Source organism: Spermophilus citellus (assembly GCF_964194105.1).
Source record: "Spermophilus citellus genome assembly, chromosome: 10".
NCBI classification, from domain to species: domain Eukaryota; kingdom Metazoa; phylum Chordata; class Mammalia; order Rodentia; family Sciuridae; genus Spermophilus; species Spermophilus citellus.
The window spans coordinates 116,850,816-116,867,312 of record NC_138197.1 but is presented as its reverse complement, the minus strand read 5'-3'; the positions used below and the strand labels follow the sequence as shown (position 1 = coordinate 116,867,312).

Genomic DNA, 16,497 nt, shown 5'->3' with positions numbered 1-16,497 from the left:
GATGCACAAGGGTGATGTTTGGGAAAAAAAGATTAAGAAATACACTAAAATGTTAACAATGGCTCTATTTGAATGGTAGAACTATAGAGCATTTTATTTGTCCTTTATGTTTCTGTGTTTTCCAAATTTCCTTTAATAAACATTATTACTGTTATGCCAAGGGAAAAAAACAAAAGGTATAAAAATTTAATGCCAACTGAAATTACCTGGAGAGAGGATAACAATTGCTGTAAGCAGAGCATACTCTTCTTGAGTCATTTTCAATTCCCCAATACTTTTATAAAAACTAAACATAGGTGTGATATAGTCATCAGAGATACCTACATGAGAAGGTTGAAAAATTACAATTATAGTAATATTTTTGAAGGACTAAAAAGCTTAAAACTAGAAACACATTACATAAACATATGATGATCTCTATCCCCATAGGTGCACATTTAAATAATCATATAATTTAAATTCAGTCAAAAGCAGAACATTGCAAAGAAGACCAATTGATAAAATCCTCAAAGTACAGATTTCAGCCGTGTCTTTGTTTCAGTCACTACTGTCTGACATTAAATAATAATGCTTTTGAATTGCTAGAAAGAATTTCAAAATTTCACCATTTTCTAGATGGAGCTTAGTTAAATCTTGTTTAAAATTTATATCTATAATCAAGGCATAGATGGCATCTTAAACAAGTGACAAAAAAGTTGTTCTTTAGTCCAGAAGTATTGACAGCTCTGTTGAATACACTGGCAGTGTTCCTATCAAAGGGTTCCAATCTCTGGCCAGAGTAGCAGGCCTACTTGCCCACTGCCTACTTGGCAAAGGTACTTGGCTGTTCTCTTCAAACTCAGTACGTCCAAAATCAAAGATATCATGTACTGAAATCTCTCACCTTCCTCTAAAGCCACTTCTTTCCTGGTTTGCCATTCTCAGTAACTGATATCTTTACCCACCCCATTGCCCAGGCCTGATAACTGGGACCCAGGTGGCTGGTCTTATGGATTCTCCCTTCTCCGCTCACCTGTTGCTCTCTCCACTCTCCATGTCTCCTGGCACTGGCTGAGTTAGCTTAAAGTCCCATCTCTTTCCATCTGGGTTACTGCAAGTACCCCCTCAATGTACCCCCTCAAGGACCTCCTGTCTTCAACTTGTTCCTCTTCAATGACCTTTCTAAAATTCAAACCACACACTTTCTCCCCACTTCTTATAAGTCTTTCCATGGCTTACAACTTCCATGATTTTTGCCACAAATTTTTAACATTCTTCCTTGACTCTGCCCCAGCCATCCCTAACGGTGTGGGCCTCCTCCATGTTTGTATAGTCACTGTGACACTCGACATGACACAACCGACACTTGTGACAGGCTCTTTTTCTGTTTCCAAAACACTAAATCTGGCACACGTTTAGTTCTGGTATGCACCTGTTTTAGTGAACATCTGTAACTTTCTTGTCTCCTACCTATGGAGAGCCAGCATCTGGTCTATGCAAACTGTAAAAACAAACAAACAAACTGTGGCACTGTCGTTTTTTCTCTTTTCCTTTTCCCTGTATCATCAGATACCTTCTTTGTTTCATGTTCCTCTTTGATCTATCCTCTATCCAGGACACCAGAATGACCTTCATAAAATTCAAACCACACACATCTCCCACTTCTTACAAACCTACTGATATCTGATCCATTGGTGAGTCTCTGGAAAGAAATCCCTATAAGTCCTAGCATTGACTGTTTGCTCCAGCCAAGAGACAAGATTTTAACAAAGAGTTCTAAAAATAGCATTAGGCAGCAATTTATTATGTAAGGACCCTTTTGATAAGACACCCCCCCCCCAGAACCCACCCCTGGTAATAGTAGGAGGCCATATTTATTGAGTACTTATTATGTTTTAGGCACTGTTCTAAGTACTTCTTATGCAATAATTAATCTTTCTAACATCTCATAAAGCAGATACAGAGAGGTATATGACTTGTCCAAAGTCACACAGCCAGTGAGAGGTAAACCAGAATTCAAACCAAAGCTTGTGGGCTTTGTCTAAACTGCCACTGCTTTTCTATCCAGCACCCTTATGTCTAGCCATGTTCAGCCACTTGTTCCCATAACAATTCAATCTGTCCTGTTTCTGGATGTATTGTTCTCTCTCCTTGGAATATCATTTTTCTCCTTTATCTAGCTTACTCCTCTTCATAAGTTAAGATTTCTTTGTGTCTGCTCAATCAACAAATATCAGCTTGGTGCCTGTTCTGTGCATGGCTCTACTCCAGAAGGGCCTTTGGCTGGGAAATCAAGGAAACAGAAAATACTGTGATGTGATTTATAGATGAATTAAGATGAGGATGCATCTCCCAGGATTGGTCCAGATGAGAACAGACTGCTCTATTCCTTTCCAAACCGGATCTAAAGCCAAAGAGCCTTGGCTGAACTGAACCAAAATAAAATTTGATTCTGAATGCTGAAGAGTACAATTATCAATTTTATTGGTACACTTTAGAGAAAGTGAATTTATCAGAAAGTCTAAATCCTCATATTAGAAGACTATGAAGAATCTTCCCAAAGTAAATCTTGGGCCTTTCCCTCTTTAGTCAATGTACCACACTCTTCTCCCCTTTACTTCTGATTCTTTAATTGTCCCCAGTGGGCTCTCTTAACAACAAAGTCTTTGTTGAGCAACTTGGGGATTTCATCATGTGGAAGGGTGTCCTTTATTCAGCTGTCACAGATTGAACTGAATCCCCACAATCAAACTGGATACAGTTTAAAAAGCTGTGGACTGGAGTATGTGAGTCTAGAAATACAAGTCCAGCTCTCAACACAGTGCGTAGGAGGCCATGCGCCAGCTCTGAGTGAAGTCTGACTCCACAACTTAGTCTTGGGCACAATGCTTAAACTTTTTAAGCCTTAGGTCTCTTATCTGTGAACTGTGAATTATGTAACAATAATATCGCATGAGATAATGTGTCAAGAGTGTTTAGCACAATGCCTGGCTCATAAAAAACCCTTGATAAATGTTAGAGCAAATAAGCACAAAACCTACTGTTGTTATTCAGGTGAACTGAATCCACACATTAGTTCATCTTAAACTTAGTTCATTTTAGCCTTAAATTAAATTTACTTTTACCTTTACAAAGTTATGTGTTTTTTTAAGAAAATCATTCTGTATATGACGGAGAAGAAATACAAATAAGCTGATCAGTGATTTGCCTCAAAAGATTTCCAGATATTAAAGGTAAACTAAAATCTGAATTTTACTCACTAAGATTTTCTTTTCTATCTTCAAAAAATGGCTGTCTTTATGCTCTCTTGAGCATGTATGGACTTTATCCATCAGTCATAGTTACCTAAAATAATAATTCATGATTATGCCATAATCTTAAATAGTACATGCAATTTGGAAGTGATATTCAAGGCAGCTGATTTTTAAATGTCCAATTTTTAGAAATCATCTTTGAATACCTAATTTCCTGGTTCATTTGTCTTTCTAAATCCCCACTTACCCTCCAAAAATGTTACTTCAATTAGCTATCTAATTATACTTGACACTATTTGAGGAAAATTGAGTTAAAATGTTTATTATGATTGTTACATTTTGTGCAAGTTGTAAAAGCCCAGTATTATAAATATAGAAAAATGTAGAAAACCAATAATACAGTTCTTAAAAAAATAATTTTCCAATAGGATGAATCAAATATAAATGTGCTTTGGAAATTAGAGTCAACAATCATTAACCACACTAAAACTAAGGGTGTGTTTTCAAGATTTTAGGAACCAGGGATTTCTAAAATAAATGTAATGACAACATTATCCTGAAGGGGGCAGCCTTTTCCAGTTTTTTCAGCTTCCTCCTACTTCCTAACTGCTTTCTTAAAATTTGCTTCGTTTTTGCTCTTGTGACCAATTAGTTGATTTTTGGTCACTAGAGGGGGCTATTTTCTAACTCAGTTGCCAAGACTTTGCCATGAAAAACTCTGAAATTGTTAAAATAACAACAAAATTTCTATTTTTACTCCCCAGTTTATTTATTTTCCCTTAAAGAGTTCTGTGATGGATGAATTAATTATTCAATTATCAGAAATATTCTCTTAGAGAATAACCATTTGACACAATTAACACTGTCTTGCTTTATTTTAAAATGAATTGTCTTTTGTCTCCAAATTAACTTCCTAGCCTTAATTAGGAACCACAACAACAACAAAAAAGTGGCTTATTTGTATGTGTGAGTGTGTATTATATACAAGGATACATATTATACAAGACTAATTTCCAGTTTTGTAAATACCTCTTTTTGATTTACTTTAACTGAGGATCCCACCTTGTTAAAAATGAGGCTTTTTGCAGACCTATGTAATTTTTTAATTCTTTCAGTAATGATGCCATCCCATAAGCATCTGACATGACATACAAGGTTGTATCTGCTTTCTGCTTTCTGCTTTCCTTTCAGACTAAACTCTTGCCCTCCCAAGGCTTTCTTCTGAACTAACTTCTGGGTTCCTAAAGGTGATTCAGTTTGTTGCCTACACTACATATCTACCTTCCCCAGCCCAGCCTCATGACCAAGTAGGTGGAGGGAGATCCTGGCTCCCACCCACAGTCATTTCCCATAGCAGAGGTTGGTGTAGTCAGGAAGGGGAAATCTCTACTGGGATGCTCCTTAGAGAGATTTCCAACCTTGGGACTCATTCCTCTCTTTCCTTTAGCCATTGTGGAGCTTGGAACTGCTGTGGCCATTAGATAACCAGGAGGAGAACTTGCCTGAGAGTGAAGCCAACACACCAAGGTTAGCAGAGGAAAAGGAGCTGTGTTTCTGGTGATGTGCAGAGCCCCTGGATTAACCAATTCTGCTGCCACCCTTCCTCATTTGAGTTAACACATTTCCTTATTTTTAAGGCCATGTTGGGTTAGATTTTTCTGTTACCCTCAACCACCAGCATTTTAATAGGAATCTCCCCTAATAAGTGAGAAACATGTTTTATGTCTTCATATTTTGTCCCCTGAAACATAATACAGGGTCCTTGTTAGGGTAAAGCACCCTACCCATTGTTCCAAAGCCAAGTTCAACAGTGAAGCAGAATTAGTTGCTTTACTTTCCATGTTCAATTCTATGATACCTATTACAATTTGTATCTCTCTTTTCTACTGGTGTATAAAACACCATATATATATATTGTATAAGAGCAGGAACCAATTACTGCATCTCCAGTGCCTGGAATGTGCCTGGTCCATAATGGCTACTCCATAGATGTTTCTTATTCATCCCTGTATCTCTAATAATATCATCTTTGTGGAGATGTGGCAAGAGATTAATAAATACTTGTTAAATTTGGAAGTATTGTGTTTTGTTGGTTCCTTGTGACAAAGATGACATAGCTGTGAAATGTGATTGGGCAAGAGATGTCATTAGGACAATAGGAACATTCTTGAGGTGCTAAGAAAAGTTCCATCTGCAAAATTATCCAGTGAGTCATTTGTGCCACACTCTTAGTCCTAAAAAAAAATAAAAACTGCTGTCATTGCATTAGCAATTTTTTTAAAAAAACCTACTATAAATATAAAATATTTCATTTAAAATAGTTAATAAATGACATTCTTTGTATTAGGCCTTACTGGTACTTGGAGTTGCCAACGTTTGGACTGTCAGGTTTAAGATTCATTCTAACAAACTTCACCAGTATTTGTATGCCTGTTATGTCCCAGGCACGGTGGTAGTGCTAGGAATATAAAGTCCTCAAGCAATTAACAGATTAACAGAAGAGACAGATGCATAAATAAATACATGATGTCCAAAAATGAGCAAGTACAAAGGACTTTGGGGAATACAGCTAAGGAACAATGAATACCAATTCATATTCCTTTAATACTTCCTGTCCATTTGAAAGAAAAATTTTTCCTATAATTGAACTCCAAGTTGTCCATTGTCAAAATTATCATGTGATCACTTTCAAATTAAAATAGTAAGAATTCTAAACTTTAAGCATTTTACCTTTCTTATATTTTCTCATTTGTTCCTTTATATTTCCAACCTTTCTTTGAAAGACAGTATTTGAACTGATCATCAGATTACTGCTGCTTCTTGGGATATTTTTAATTCTTTTTATTATTTTTGCTTGTGTATGTTACAAAGCCTAAAGCAGTAAAATTATACACACACATACACATATTTAAAGAACAGAAAAACAGGCACAGTATATTTTAGTATATAGTACTACTAACTAGCTATAACTTCATCTCTCTAATATCTTCTTTCTCTGACCTCATTGTCTCTATTTATTTTATCATTTATTTAAAAGCAATCTGACATTGTTAGCTGCTGCTTATACTTTCCATCTCAATTGAAAGGCAGGAGCTGATTTGCGGGTCTGTATTAGACCTTGGTGAGTGACAGGTGCAGCGTGTAGTTAAGGAACTGGACTTGCAAATAGAACACCCGCAGTCACTTCCTGAACTCTACTATGAGCTGTAGGACCTTGGGCAAGTTATCCAGCCTCTCTAAGTCCATTTCCCATTCTATAAAATACGAATCTGACACCCACCTACAGGAGCCACTGGCAGTACCAACAAGATGATTGTGTATTCCTGAATAATACTCTCTGAACTGAATACTTCATTTATGTCTATTGGGGGGCCTAAAAAAAGGGGGAAAGCCTATAAAATTTAGGAGTTATTTATATTTGAAAAGAACAGAAAAAACTTGCTTTGTTCCATAAGAGGTTATTGCTAATTTCCTTACTGTTAAAAAGTAAATCCGTTCAGTGTAATCACTATTGTGTTTTATGGCATCATTTTTGATTATTCCTATTTTTATTAAAAATTCTAGCTTAAAAACCTAGTTTGCATTATAACAGTCCATTAGGAATGAAATCATTGCTGCACAATAGTGTAAAAACAATCCAACCACAGATTATGTCATATATATGTTCTGAAGCTTCCATTAACATAAACAAAAACTGTAACTCTCATTAAGTAAAAGCATCTCATGAGACAGTATCTTTGTGTATGTAAGTGAAATGGAATAATAGAAAACAAAAGAGTATGAATTTGAAGAATGAGGAGAGAAAATTCACATTTTATTCTTTAAAGAGTTCTGCAGGCATAAACAGGGGAACTTTGAGAGGTTGTGTTATTCTAGAATTAAACATACAATAGAAATAAGAACATGTTACATTAGCATAAGAATGAAAATTTCTGAAAGGTCACCGTGCAAGATCAGGCTTTTATGTAGTATGTGGAAGAGGTAGTGTTCTGAAAATCCATGGACGGGGGAAGAAAATTCATAAATATTAATAAATAGAAGAAACAGCATTGTGGATAATAAAATATGAAGCAGCACGTGAGTTTGGATGGTTTTATTGTCACAATATGTGGTTGATATTTGGGGAAAAGATCTTATTATGAACTAGAGACTTGCTGTGTTAGTCAACTTTTCATTGCTGTGGCAGAAATACCTGACACAAACAACTTAGAAGAGGAAAGATTCATTTTGGATCATGATTTCAGAGGTTTCAGTCTGTGGACTAGGTGACTCCAAGATAGAAACATCGTGATGGAAAGGTGGGGCAGGAGGAGCGCAAGGAAGGGGCCAGGGATCAGATACAGACCCCAAGAGCACATCCCTAGTGACCTACTTCCTCCAAACATGCCCCACCTGACTACAGTTTCCATCTCCCCCCAGTGGTTCATTCCAATTATTAATCCATCAAATGTATTAGTCATTGATGAGGTTAGAGCTTTCATGATCCAATCGCTTCTCAAAAACCCAACCTCTGCACATTGCTGCATTGGTGGCCAAATCTAAGCTTCAGGGGAGGGGAACATTCCAGGTAGAAACCATAATGCATGCATATTTATTTGTACAGATTATATTGTAGAAAACTGAATTCTTGATCTTTTCTGAAACCTAAAGAATCACAAGTTCTGAAACTTATGACAGGAGAGCAAAGTTTTTTGGGGTTTTTTTATGAGTATATATGTTAAACCTGGAAGAACATCATGATTTCCCACTTATATATTACATTAGTCTCTTTATAGGCCTCCCTACTTGTAGTCTCAATACCTCCAAATCTTCATTCAAATCTTCAAGCTAGAAAGAGCTCCTGTGGTATAGCGATGGTCATGTCATATATGCTCAGAGTATTACCAAGGCTGTCCACTGTGTGAGAACTAAATTAAACTACTTTGGTGGCATTCAATGCCCTCAGTAATCTAGCACTTTCTACATCTTCCATTTAATAATATTGTTGTCTAAAACATCAAAGCACTTGTAAATTCTATACATGGATAGTCATTCACTATTTCTATATTATTTGCACTATTTTTATATTATAGAAATATTATATCAGAGTGCAATGTTATATGTGACATCTAATAGAATAACATAGTGATTCTGTTTCTTTCTTGACAACTCAAGAAATGAATAGAAAACTCTCATAAGGTATCCAATTACTGCATATTTTCACAAATATTTGCTGCTGGAATCATCACATAGAAGACATTGCTAAACTGCCCCCAACATCCATTTTCTTCTTTTAGAGCAGAGTTTCTCAGTCTTGGCACTATCGACATTTTGGACGAGATCATTCTTTATGGGGGCGGGGGCAATGCTGTGTACTATAGGATGTTGAGCATTCCTGGCCTCTACCTACTGTCATAGTGCCTCCAAAAATATCTCAAGATCGCCAATGTCCTCTGAGTGTGGATTTTGGGACAATCATCCACATTAGAGAACCACTGTGTCATTGTGCAAAAATAACATTTTTGTCTGGGCACATGGCTTCGTTGAATTTAGATGTGATGAAGAAGGTCTTGCTAAGGGAATGTCAGAATCACATGTACAGCTTCTGGGTCATTCTCTCACAGGGAGGATGTGCCGTTCTTTTCTCCCTTGCCCTCTCTACTGTTTGTTATGTGAATGTACCAAAAAGAAGAAGAAGAAGGGGGAGGAGGAGAAGGAGGAGGAGGAGGAGGAGGAGGAGGAGAAGGAAGTTATTTTGAATCTTAGGGTGAAGTCAGTGCCTTTCATGGCTAAGCAATGACCCAGAAAGACCCTCTGAAGCTGACCTATCACCTCTGTTCTCCTTACACCCACATCATTGCAAGATAGTGTCTATTTTGCTTCAGCTCTCTCTATTTTTAGTCTCTGTTATGAAAGCCAAACCTCTAACATAAATTTTACATGACTGTTGTAATTATTTCTTTTTCTATTTCCCCAAAGGAGATGAAGTCCTTTAGAATCATGACTTTATCTGTATCTTATTGATCTTTGTATCCCCAGTGTACCCGGCCATAGCAACACTCAAAAAAATTGTCTTGCAAAAACATGAGTGAGTCAATCAATGAATGCAGGTCCCAGAGGAAACCATATTCCACTGTTACTAGACAGATACCATACTGAATGGGGCGAATGGAAATGATGGGATTCTGAACTGATGTGGGGCTCATGGAGGGAGAAGAAGGCTGATATATCAACAACCTCAGAAGTATGAGGAGGTGTATCTACAATGATGATGTGAATTAGAAGGGTTTTACTGTTCTTCAGGCATTCTTAAGAGAATGTCAGTCATCTCTATAATTAATCATCACTTAGAAATGTTCTTCAGGCAAAAAACTAGGCCTCTGACCACATCAATGTTTATAGCAGCTCAATTCACAATAGCTTAAGCTATGGGACCAACCTAGGTGCCCTCCAACAGATGAATGGATAAAGAAAATATTATATATATATATATATATATATATATATATATATATATATATATATATATATACACACAATGGAATATTACTCAGTCATAAAAAGAATGAAATTATGGCATTTGCTGGTAAGTGGATGGAACTGGAGACTATCATGCTACATAAAATAAGTAAATCCCCCAAAACCAAGCTAATGTTCTCTCTGACATGTGAATGCTAACTCACAATAAGTGGAGGTGTGGGGAAGTAGAAGTCATTGGATTAGACAAAGAGAATGAAGAAGGAGAGGGGGATGGGAATAGGAAAGACAGTAGAATGAATCAGACATGACTTTCCCATGTTCACATGTGAATTCACAATCAGTGTAACTCCACATCATGTACAGTCACAAAAATGTGAAATTATATTCCATGAATGTATGATGTCAAAATACATTATACTGCCATATGTAACTAAAATTAACAAATAATTTTTTTAAAGAATAGGTCTTTGAAAAGTGCTCAATTTGATAAAGGGAGGAATATGATAATTATTTTTTCCTGTTGATGTATTGGAGAGAAGCTCCAGAAACACAGGGTAGCCAGAATTCAAAGAAGCCTAGATATAAACACCTGCCTGACCTTAGTCCTTGAAGCTTGTGTGTCTTCATAGCTAGAACCACTCCATGTTCCCCAGTAGGCTCATCCCTGGCCCAGACTCGGGAACCTCTGGGGATCCCTATGCTGCATCTAATCCCCATTCTGACATATTGACGAAGCTGGGGAGTCCCTTTTCCTTTAAGCATGACAGAACTTCCTTGAGTCCAAATTCCTTTGGCCTGTTCTTAAATCTACCTTCTCCCAACAAGGTCATCAGCTGAGAATGGAGAGGGAGGAATGCTGGAAGTCTGAAAAGAGAAAAAGTATAAGGTGGAAGCTCCCCAATCAACTGGAGTGAATTGCCTAGAGAAGAGAAATAGATGCAGAGTCTGAGGCCTACTTGAAGGGTGTGATCAGTGACATAAAGCAAGCCAAATCATGTTGCCATAGTTCTCAGGTCCAGGCAGAGTAGGTGGAGAGTTGTGTTCAGTCAGGGATGGGGACAAAAAGGCAAGGAGTTGAAGATATCCAGTGAATGACCCAAGGAAGTGATCAGATTGATGGACCATGAATCCTAATCTTAGGTCCTGAAGCAACTGAGGTCAGAGTCAATGGCTGGGGGGTTGGTAGATGGACAGTCACTGAGTGGAGGTTGTTTTGGAGCAAAATATTATTGAATCAATAAAAGCAATGAGTTGAGAGTTAAGGATAATGTCAGAGGGGAAAAAATGGCTAGGATGGAGATTTTGAAGGAAGAAAGTAATTGGTATAAACAGGATCTAGGTCGGTAAGAGGATTCATAATATCCAGCCTCAAAATGTTATGAAGGGCCAATTAGATATTGTTGTGAAGCATGACATTGGCCATGAAGATGCTCCACTCAGTTCTCCCTTTAGGAGCTCATACTAGGAGCATTGTAGAATGATAACCTCCAGCTGGTGCCCCCGTGACTTTTAGGACACACTGACACCAGTCTCCTCCCAGCCAGTGACTGAGCATCACGAGTTCTATCAGCTTCTTGTAGGTCCCAAAGATCACACATCTAAAATAAAGTCTGACATATAGTAGGTGCTATAATTAACGGATATAATTAACACTATAATTAACGGATCCATTCATTATTGAAGGCATACCTTTTGTAAACATCTCTAAGTATTTCAGTAAACCTTTTTGGAAAACTGTGTTGTTATTGTTGTTGCTGCTGCTGCCACTGCTGCTCTCAGTTCAGTCACAGTGGGAGAGATTTTCCCCACCTCAGCTGAGTTGGGGAAGGAACCCAGTCCCCGCGCGGAGGTCATTATAGAAATGGCACCACCTGGGCTGGGGTTGTGGCTCAGCGGTAGAGCGCTTGCCTAGCATGCTTGAGGCACTGGGTTTGATCCTCAGCACCACATAAAAAAAAATAAAATAAAGGTTATCGAGTCCACCTACAACTAAAACAAATATTGAAAAAAAAAAAAGAAAGAAAGAAATGGCACCCCCTGACTTAGCTCAGGAGCCAAAAGATCTGACAGGAACAGGCAAAGAAAAGAAAATGGGAGCTGAGCACCCAGAAGAGAGAGCGATGAAAAAGCTGCTGGGCAATTCCCCGTCAGATGCCCTCTCATCAAACCACTTCCGTTTGTATGGCAGAAATTATACCCATGTTCATTGCCTGGCACCTGAATCAAGTTTCAGTGACTCATCTTGGAAGAGGAGGAAAGAGAGAACACAGAGAGCTCCTGTGCCCAAACACTTTCTTTTGCTTACACTCAAATGCAAAAGAGGTATCTATTCCCAAAATTGCTACAGGAAAGGTCTGGAAAAAAATGATTTTTTATTATTTAGTTGTCAGTTTGGGATATCAATATCTCTGACCCTAAGGGAAGAACCACTTGAAAAGTCTATTAATGGACCAGGCAGCTGCAGACAAGTCTCCACTCACTCATTCATTCATTCGTTCATTCATTCAAGGGATATTTGCTGAGCACCTATTCAGGAAAGCATGTGTTAGGTGCCTGGGATAAAATACTGACTCAAGAAGAGGCAGACCTTGCCTTATGAAGTTTGTAATATCAAAACACAGGCAAGGTGAAGAACAAATAATACAGTTAGACATGACTTCAAAAAGATCAAATAGTTACAGGGTCTAATTCAATAACTTTAAGGAAAAGTGTGTTGGGGTGGGGGGAACACAATAAATAAGTATTGGAGCTTAGATTCAAGCCAGATACCAGTCAGTATTCGTAATCACCAGCATCTCTGGAATCCAAACACACATTAACTACAGTAGGATCCTTTGAGAGTTAAAGAGGCCTCTGTATAAAATGAGTAATATTTTTCCACATTAGTCATCATCCATTATTGTTTAATTTATAACTTAGATTTGACTCATGGAGTTTTTTAAAGAGAGCCCTGCCACAGTCAAGGAAGCCAGAACCTAATAAACGGCTGAGTTAAGCAAATGAGGTTTTTATCCATCACAGGTGAAAGTCACAGTTTTCTACAAAAGAGAAATCATCTATTTATATTCAGTAGCCTAAACTAATACTTAAATTCATACACATGAAAATTCAGCTCATATCCTTTAATTCCTTCCTAGGTTGAACTGTCTATAACTGATTGCAGCTTTAAAATCAGAATGCTTAAATAGTTGGTCAACTACCAATCAGAAAAATTGAATTGTTTAAGAGAAGAAAAGTGGTAAGAAATGTAGAACAGAATGGTGTCCTGGAGGTTAGCTGATTCAACTCCTTCCCCTTAGCCTGGACACACACACACACACACACACACACACACACACACACACACATTTAAATTAAGATCCAGTACAAATAGGTGATAACATCTATCACTTGACATTTATTTGGCAAATAAAATCTGATAGATTTTTTATCTCCTACCTGTTCTGGGCCTTAATCTACACTTTAGAAATATGGACTACAATCTATGTTTCTTGACAACACAAAGGGTGAAAAGATGAGACACTATATCCTCAGATCTGTTCCCTTCTCTCCTTTTTTCCTAGCATCAGGGTCAGACCCTTCAAACCTCTTGCCTCCTTACAAGTGTCTCCCAATCTATACTAGCACTGCTAGAAGACTTGTAAAACTTGGTTCTGAATTCTCCCTCTGCTTAAAAAGAAAAATTAAATGTCTCTCCATGACTTAGAAAATAACAAAATGTTTAGCTCAACATTCAAATCCCTCAACCCTCTGATTCTGCCTCCTTCTCCCCTTCTTGTTTCTTTCACTGTTACCCTTCATCCAACCAACTTGGCATCTCCCTCTTATTCATACACATGTCCTGAGAGCTTTCTAGGTCAATTCCTTTACCCACACTGGTCCTTCTCTCCTCAGTCTCCACCCTGGTCATCCAAATCAAATTTCATTCAAGGCCTCGCTTAAGTGCTAAGGAAACCTTTCTAGACTAGAAAGCTTCTCAACTAGAAGTAATCTCTCTCTCAACTCTTCTCTTTCACATTCTATTTTAACTATATATGGGTCATCTCTTTCCACTAGATGATAAACTTCATAGAGAAGCAATATGTTCAACTCTTCTCTTCACTGCCACCTTGGTACCTTGCCCTTCAATATTTGTTAAACCAATACATCAATGGATGTGTAAGAACAATGCATCTTTAAAAGGTATGTTTTTTAAAACTCTACTGGTGATGTAATTCTACTTCTAGATTTTGTTTTGTTTTGTGTGTGTTTAGTAACACAGAACAGGGATTTTTTAAAAATTTTCAGTTTTTGACCAAGAGGAGAAAACATAATGACTATGGAAAGACAGCTTTTAAAAAAATAATTTTTGATACTTCAATTAGCTTATTTATATCACTATCACAGATGCAGAATAGTCTGAACACTCTCATTCCAATCTCTATTCTAAAATACTTTCAAAAGTCTTTAAACTTATTCCAACCAATCACAGAATGATAAGATTTTGAGAAGTCATCTCGTCTCATTTGCCCTCCTCCCCCAACTCAGACATAAAGTCCTTAAGGAAAATAAGAACATATTCTATTTTAAGGTTCTCCTAAGACAAATTGCTCAGAATTTCTAGAAACTCATCTCAATATTTCTTGATCCTCTCTGTCACAGTATTACTACATAATAAGTTAAACTGAGTTACATGTGCTATTATTTCTTTTCATCTCTTGAAAGGTAGTGTGATATAGATATTAAGATGCATGGCTTGCTTGCACATGCAAGGACCTGAGTTTAACTTCTGCCACTGCAAAAAGAAAAAGAAAAAGACACATGACTTCTGAAGTCAGATTTCCTATCCATCTCTGGGAAAGTTATTTAACTTCTCTCTATCTCAGTTTCCTCATCTGTAAAAACAGAAACAATAATAGTACTTATATCAGAGGGTTTTATAAAAAAATTAATGAAATCATATAAAAAGTATTTAGAACAGAATCTGGAACCCAGTAAATTATATATAAAAATTGCCATTGAAAATGCTTCTTATTTTATTTTGAATAGTGACAGATAATTGGATAATAGTAGCTGGAATCTAGTCTATTTCACCTGAAATTTTTGAATAAATAAATATTTCTGTAATGAATAAACTCAGCTCCTCTGTGTTATTTTTTTTTAATCAGACTAATTTTTCAGTCTTTTCAAAAGGCTTCCTTTAACATCTCATCTTAATGCAGTAAAGAGAAAATTTTTAGTATTTTGCTATTACAAAACAGATTTTTGAACCAAGACTCCAAAAGACCCATCTATTAATGCCATTCTTCATGCTAGGCATGATGGACATATAATGTTGCATAAGGCAGATAAGAGCCTACCTTCCTGGGGTATACCAATGTTTAGTTGCATAAACAAACTCTTTACCATTAATCAAATCACTTACCACTCTTCCGAATTCTTTCTTCCAATAGGTCAGCATGTCCAGCTGGCAGTTTCTTATTGAAAATCTCAGCTGACCGGAGGAACATAGCTTCAACCGCAGACCCTTTTAGCAAAGCAATTTGGTCTTCATGGTCCAAAGTCTGAAATCCTGAGTATAGATGATAATCAAATCAGAATCAAGGAGTTGTTTGTATAATATTTCACATTTTATATGTATATTAAGATTTTATCACCACCACCATCACTGTTGATAAAACATTTCTATAAAGCAATTTTATAATTGCTTTGTGATTGGATATTTAGCTTGAGTCCACTGAGTATTTTTTGTACTCCCCAAAATAGAAGCTGATTTTTATCTTCATTAAGTAAGATTTATTGGACAAGTTAAGCAAAAAGAATTGTCAAGACCATGCCAAATACCTGAGACAGACCAATTCAAATGAAGCAACCCTAAGAAACAAGAGGCTGGCAGATTATCTTTGAGTCATTAGTTTAGTTGTGCAGAGTCAACTCTAAAGAATGAAAGCATCCACAGCTAGAAAAAAAATGTTAATGCATATCCAGAATATTCAGCCAATTCATGGGTCTTTAGTCAAAATTTAGAGAACGAGTAGCATTCCTCCACCAAAATTCTATCAGAGTCAAATTTAGGTATCTTCTCTGAGTTTAAGACTTATCATACAAAGTAGAGGAAAACAGACAAATATAGGAACAAATCACCAGCCCGAAGGCATATAAAACCACCTGGAAAATGCAAAGTCCTTATCCAGGCATGTGTGTAAAGTCCCACCACCCTCGATGACCTCATTCTCTTCTTCTTCCTTCATTCTTTGTGCATCAGCCACACTGACAACCTGGTTCTGCTATGAACCCATGAGCCTGCATTTGCTTGGGGATGAATGCTCTTCCTTGATATATCCATGCTCTACTTCCTCAGTGCCATCAGATCTCTGTTTTAAGGGTACCCTACTAAAATAGTCTCCCCAGCACTCACTAATCCCTACCCGGTTTATATCTGTTCATAGAACTTACCACCACCCGACATGATATTATAGGTTTATTTGCTTATTTGTTCATTGTCTGCCATGTCTATTGGAGTATAAACTTCTCTGGGCACAGATTTTTATCTGTTTTATTACTGTTGTATCCACAATGACTGGCACATCATAGGTACCTGAAAATTATTTGTTGGATAATTGAATGATTGAATCAAAGAGGGAAAAACACAAATTTGTGTGCATGCTGGTACACACACACACACACACACACACACGCACACACACACATTAATAGAGGTAATTAATACCATTAGGATCTACATGGCTTAGGAGGGAATTAAACTGCAACCAAAATTTAAAGAAGACAGCAATGCTAACGATTAAGAGTCATTATCCTGCCACGT

General features: G+C 37.1%; 1 protein-coding gene across 4 annotated transcripts in view; it reads right to left on the bottom strand.

Annotated features, from left to right (window-relative positions):
- Positions 1–16,497, bottom strand: part of NR1H4 (nuclear receptor subfamily 1 group H member 4) — a 76,727-nt gene that overhangs the window by 2,081 nt on the left and 58,149 nt on the right. For all 4 annotated transcript variants that reach the window (XM_081311583.1, XM_081311582.1, XM_081311584.1 and 1 more), the window contains 2 exons: positions 15,097–15,243; positions 207–320 (listed from right to left, as the gene is read on the bottom strand). In XM_081311583.1, the coding sequence (XP_081167709.1) occupies positions 207–320; positions 15,097–15,243 (261 nt within the window). The remainder of the gene's footprint in view (positions 1–206; positions 321–15,096; positions 15,244–16,497) is intronic.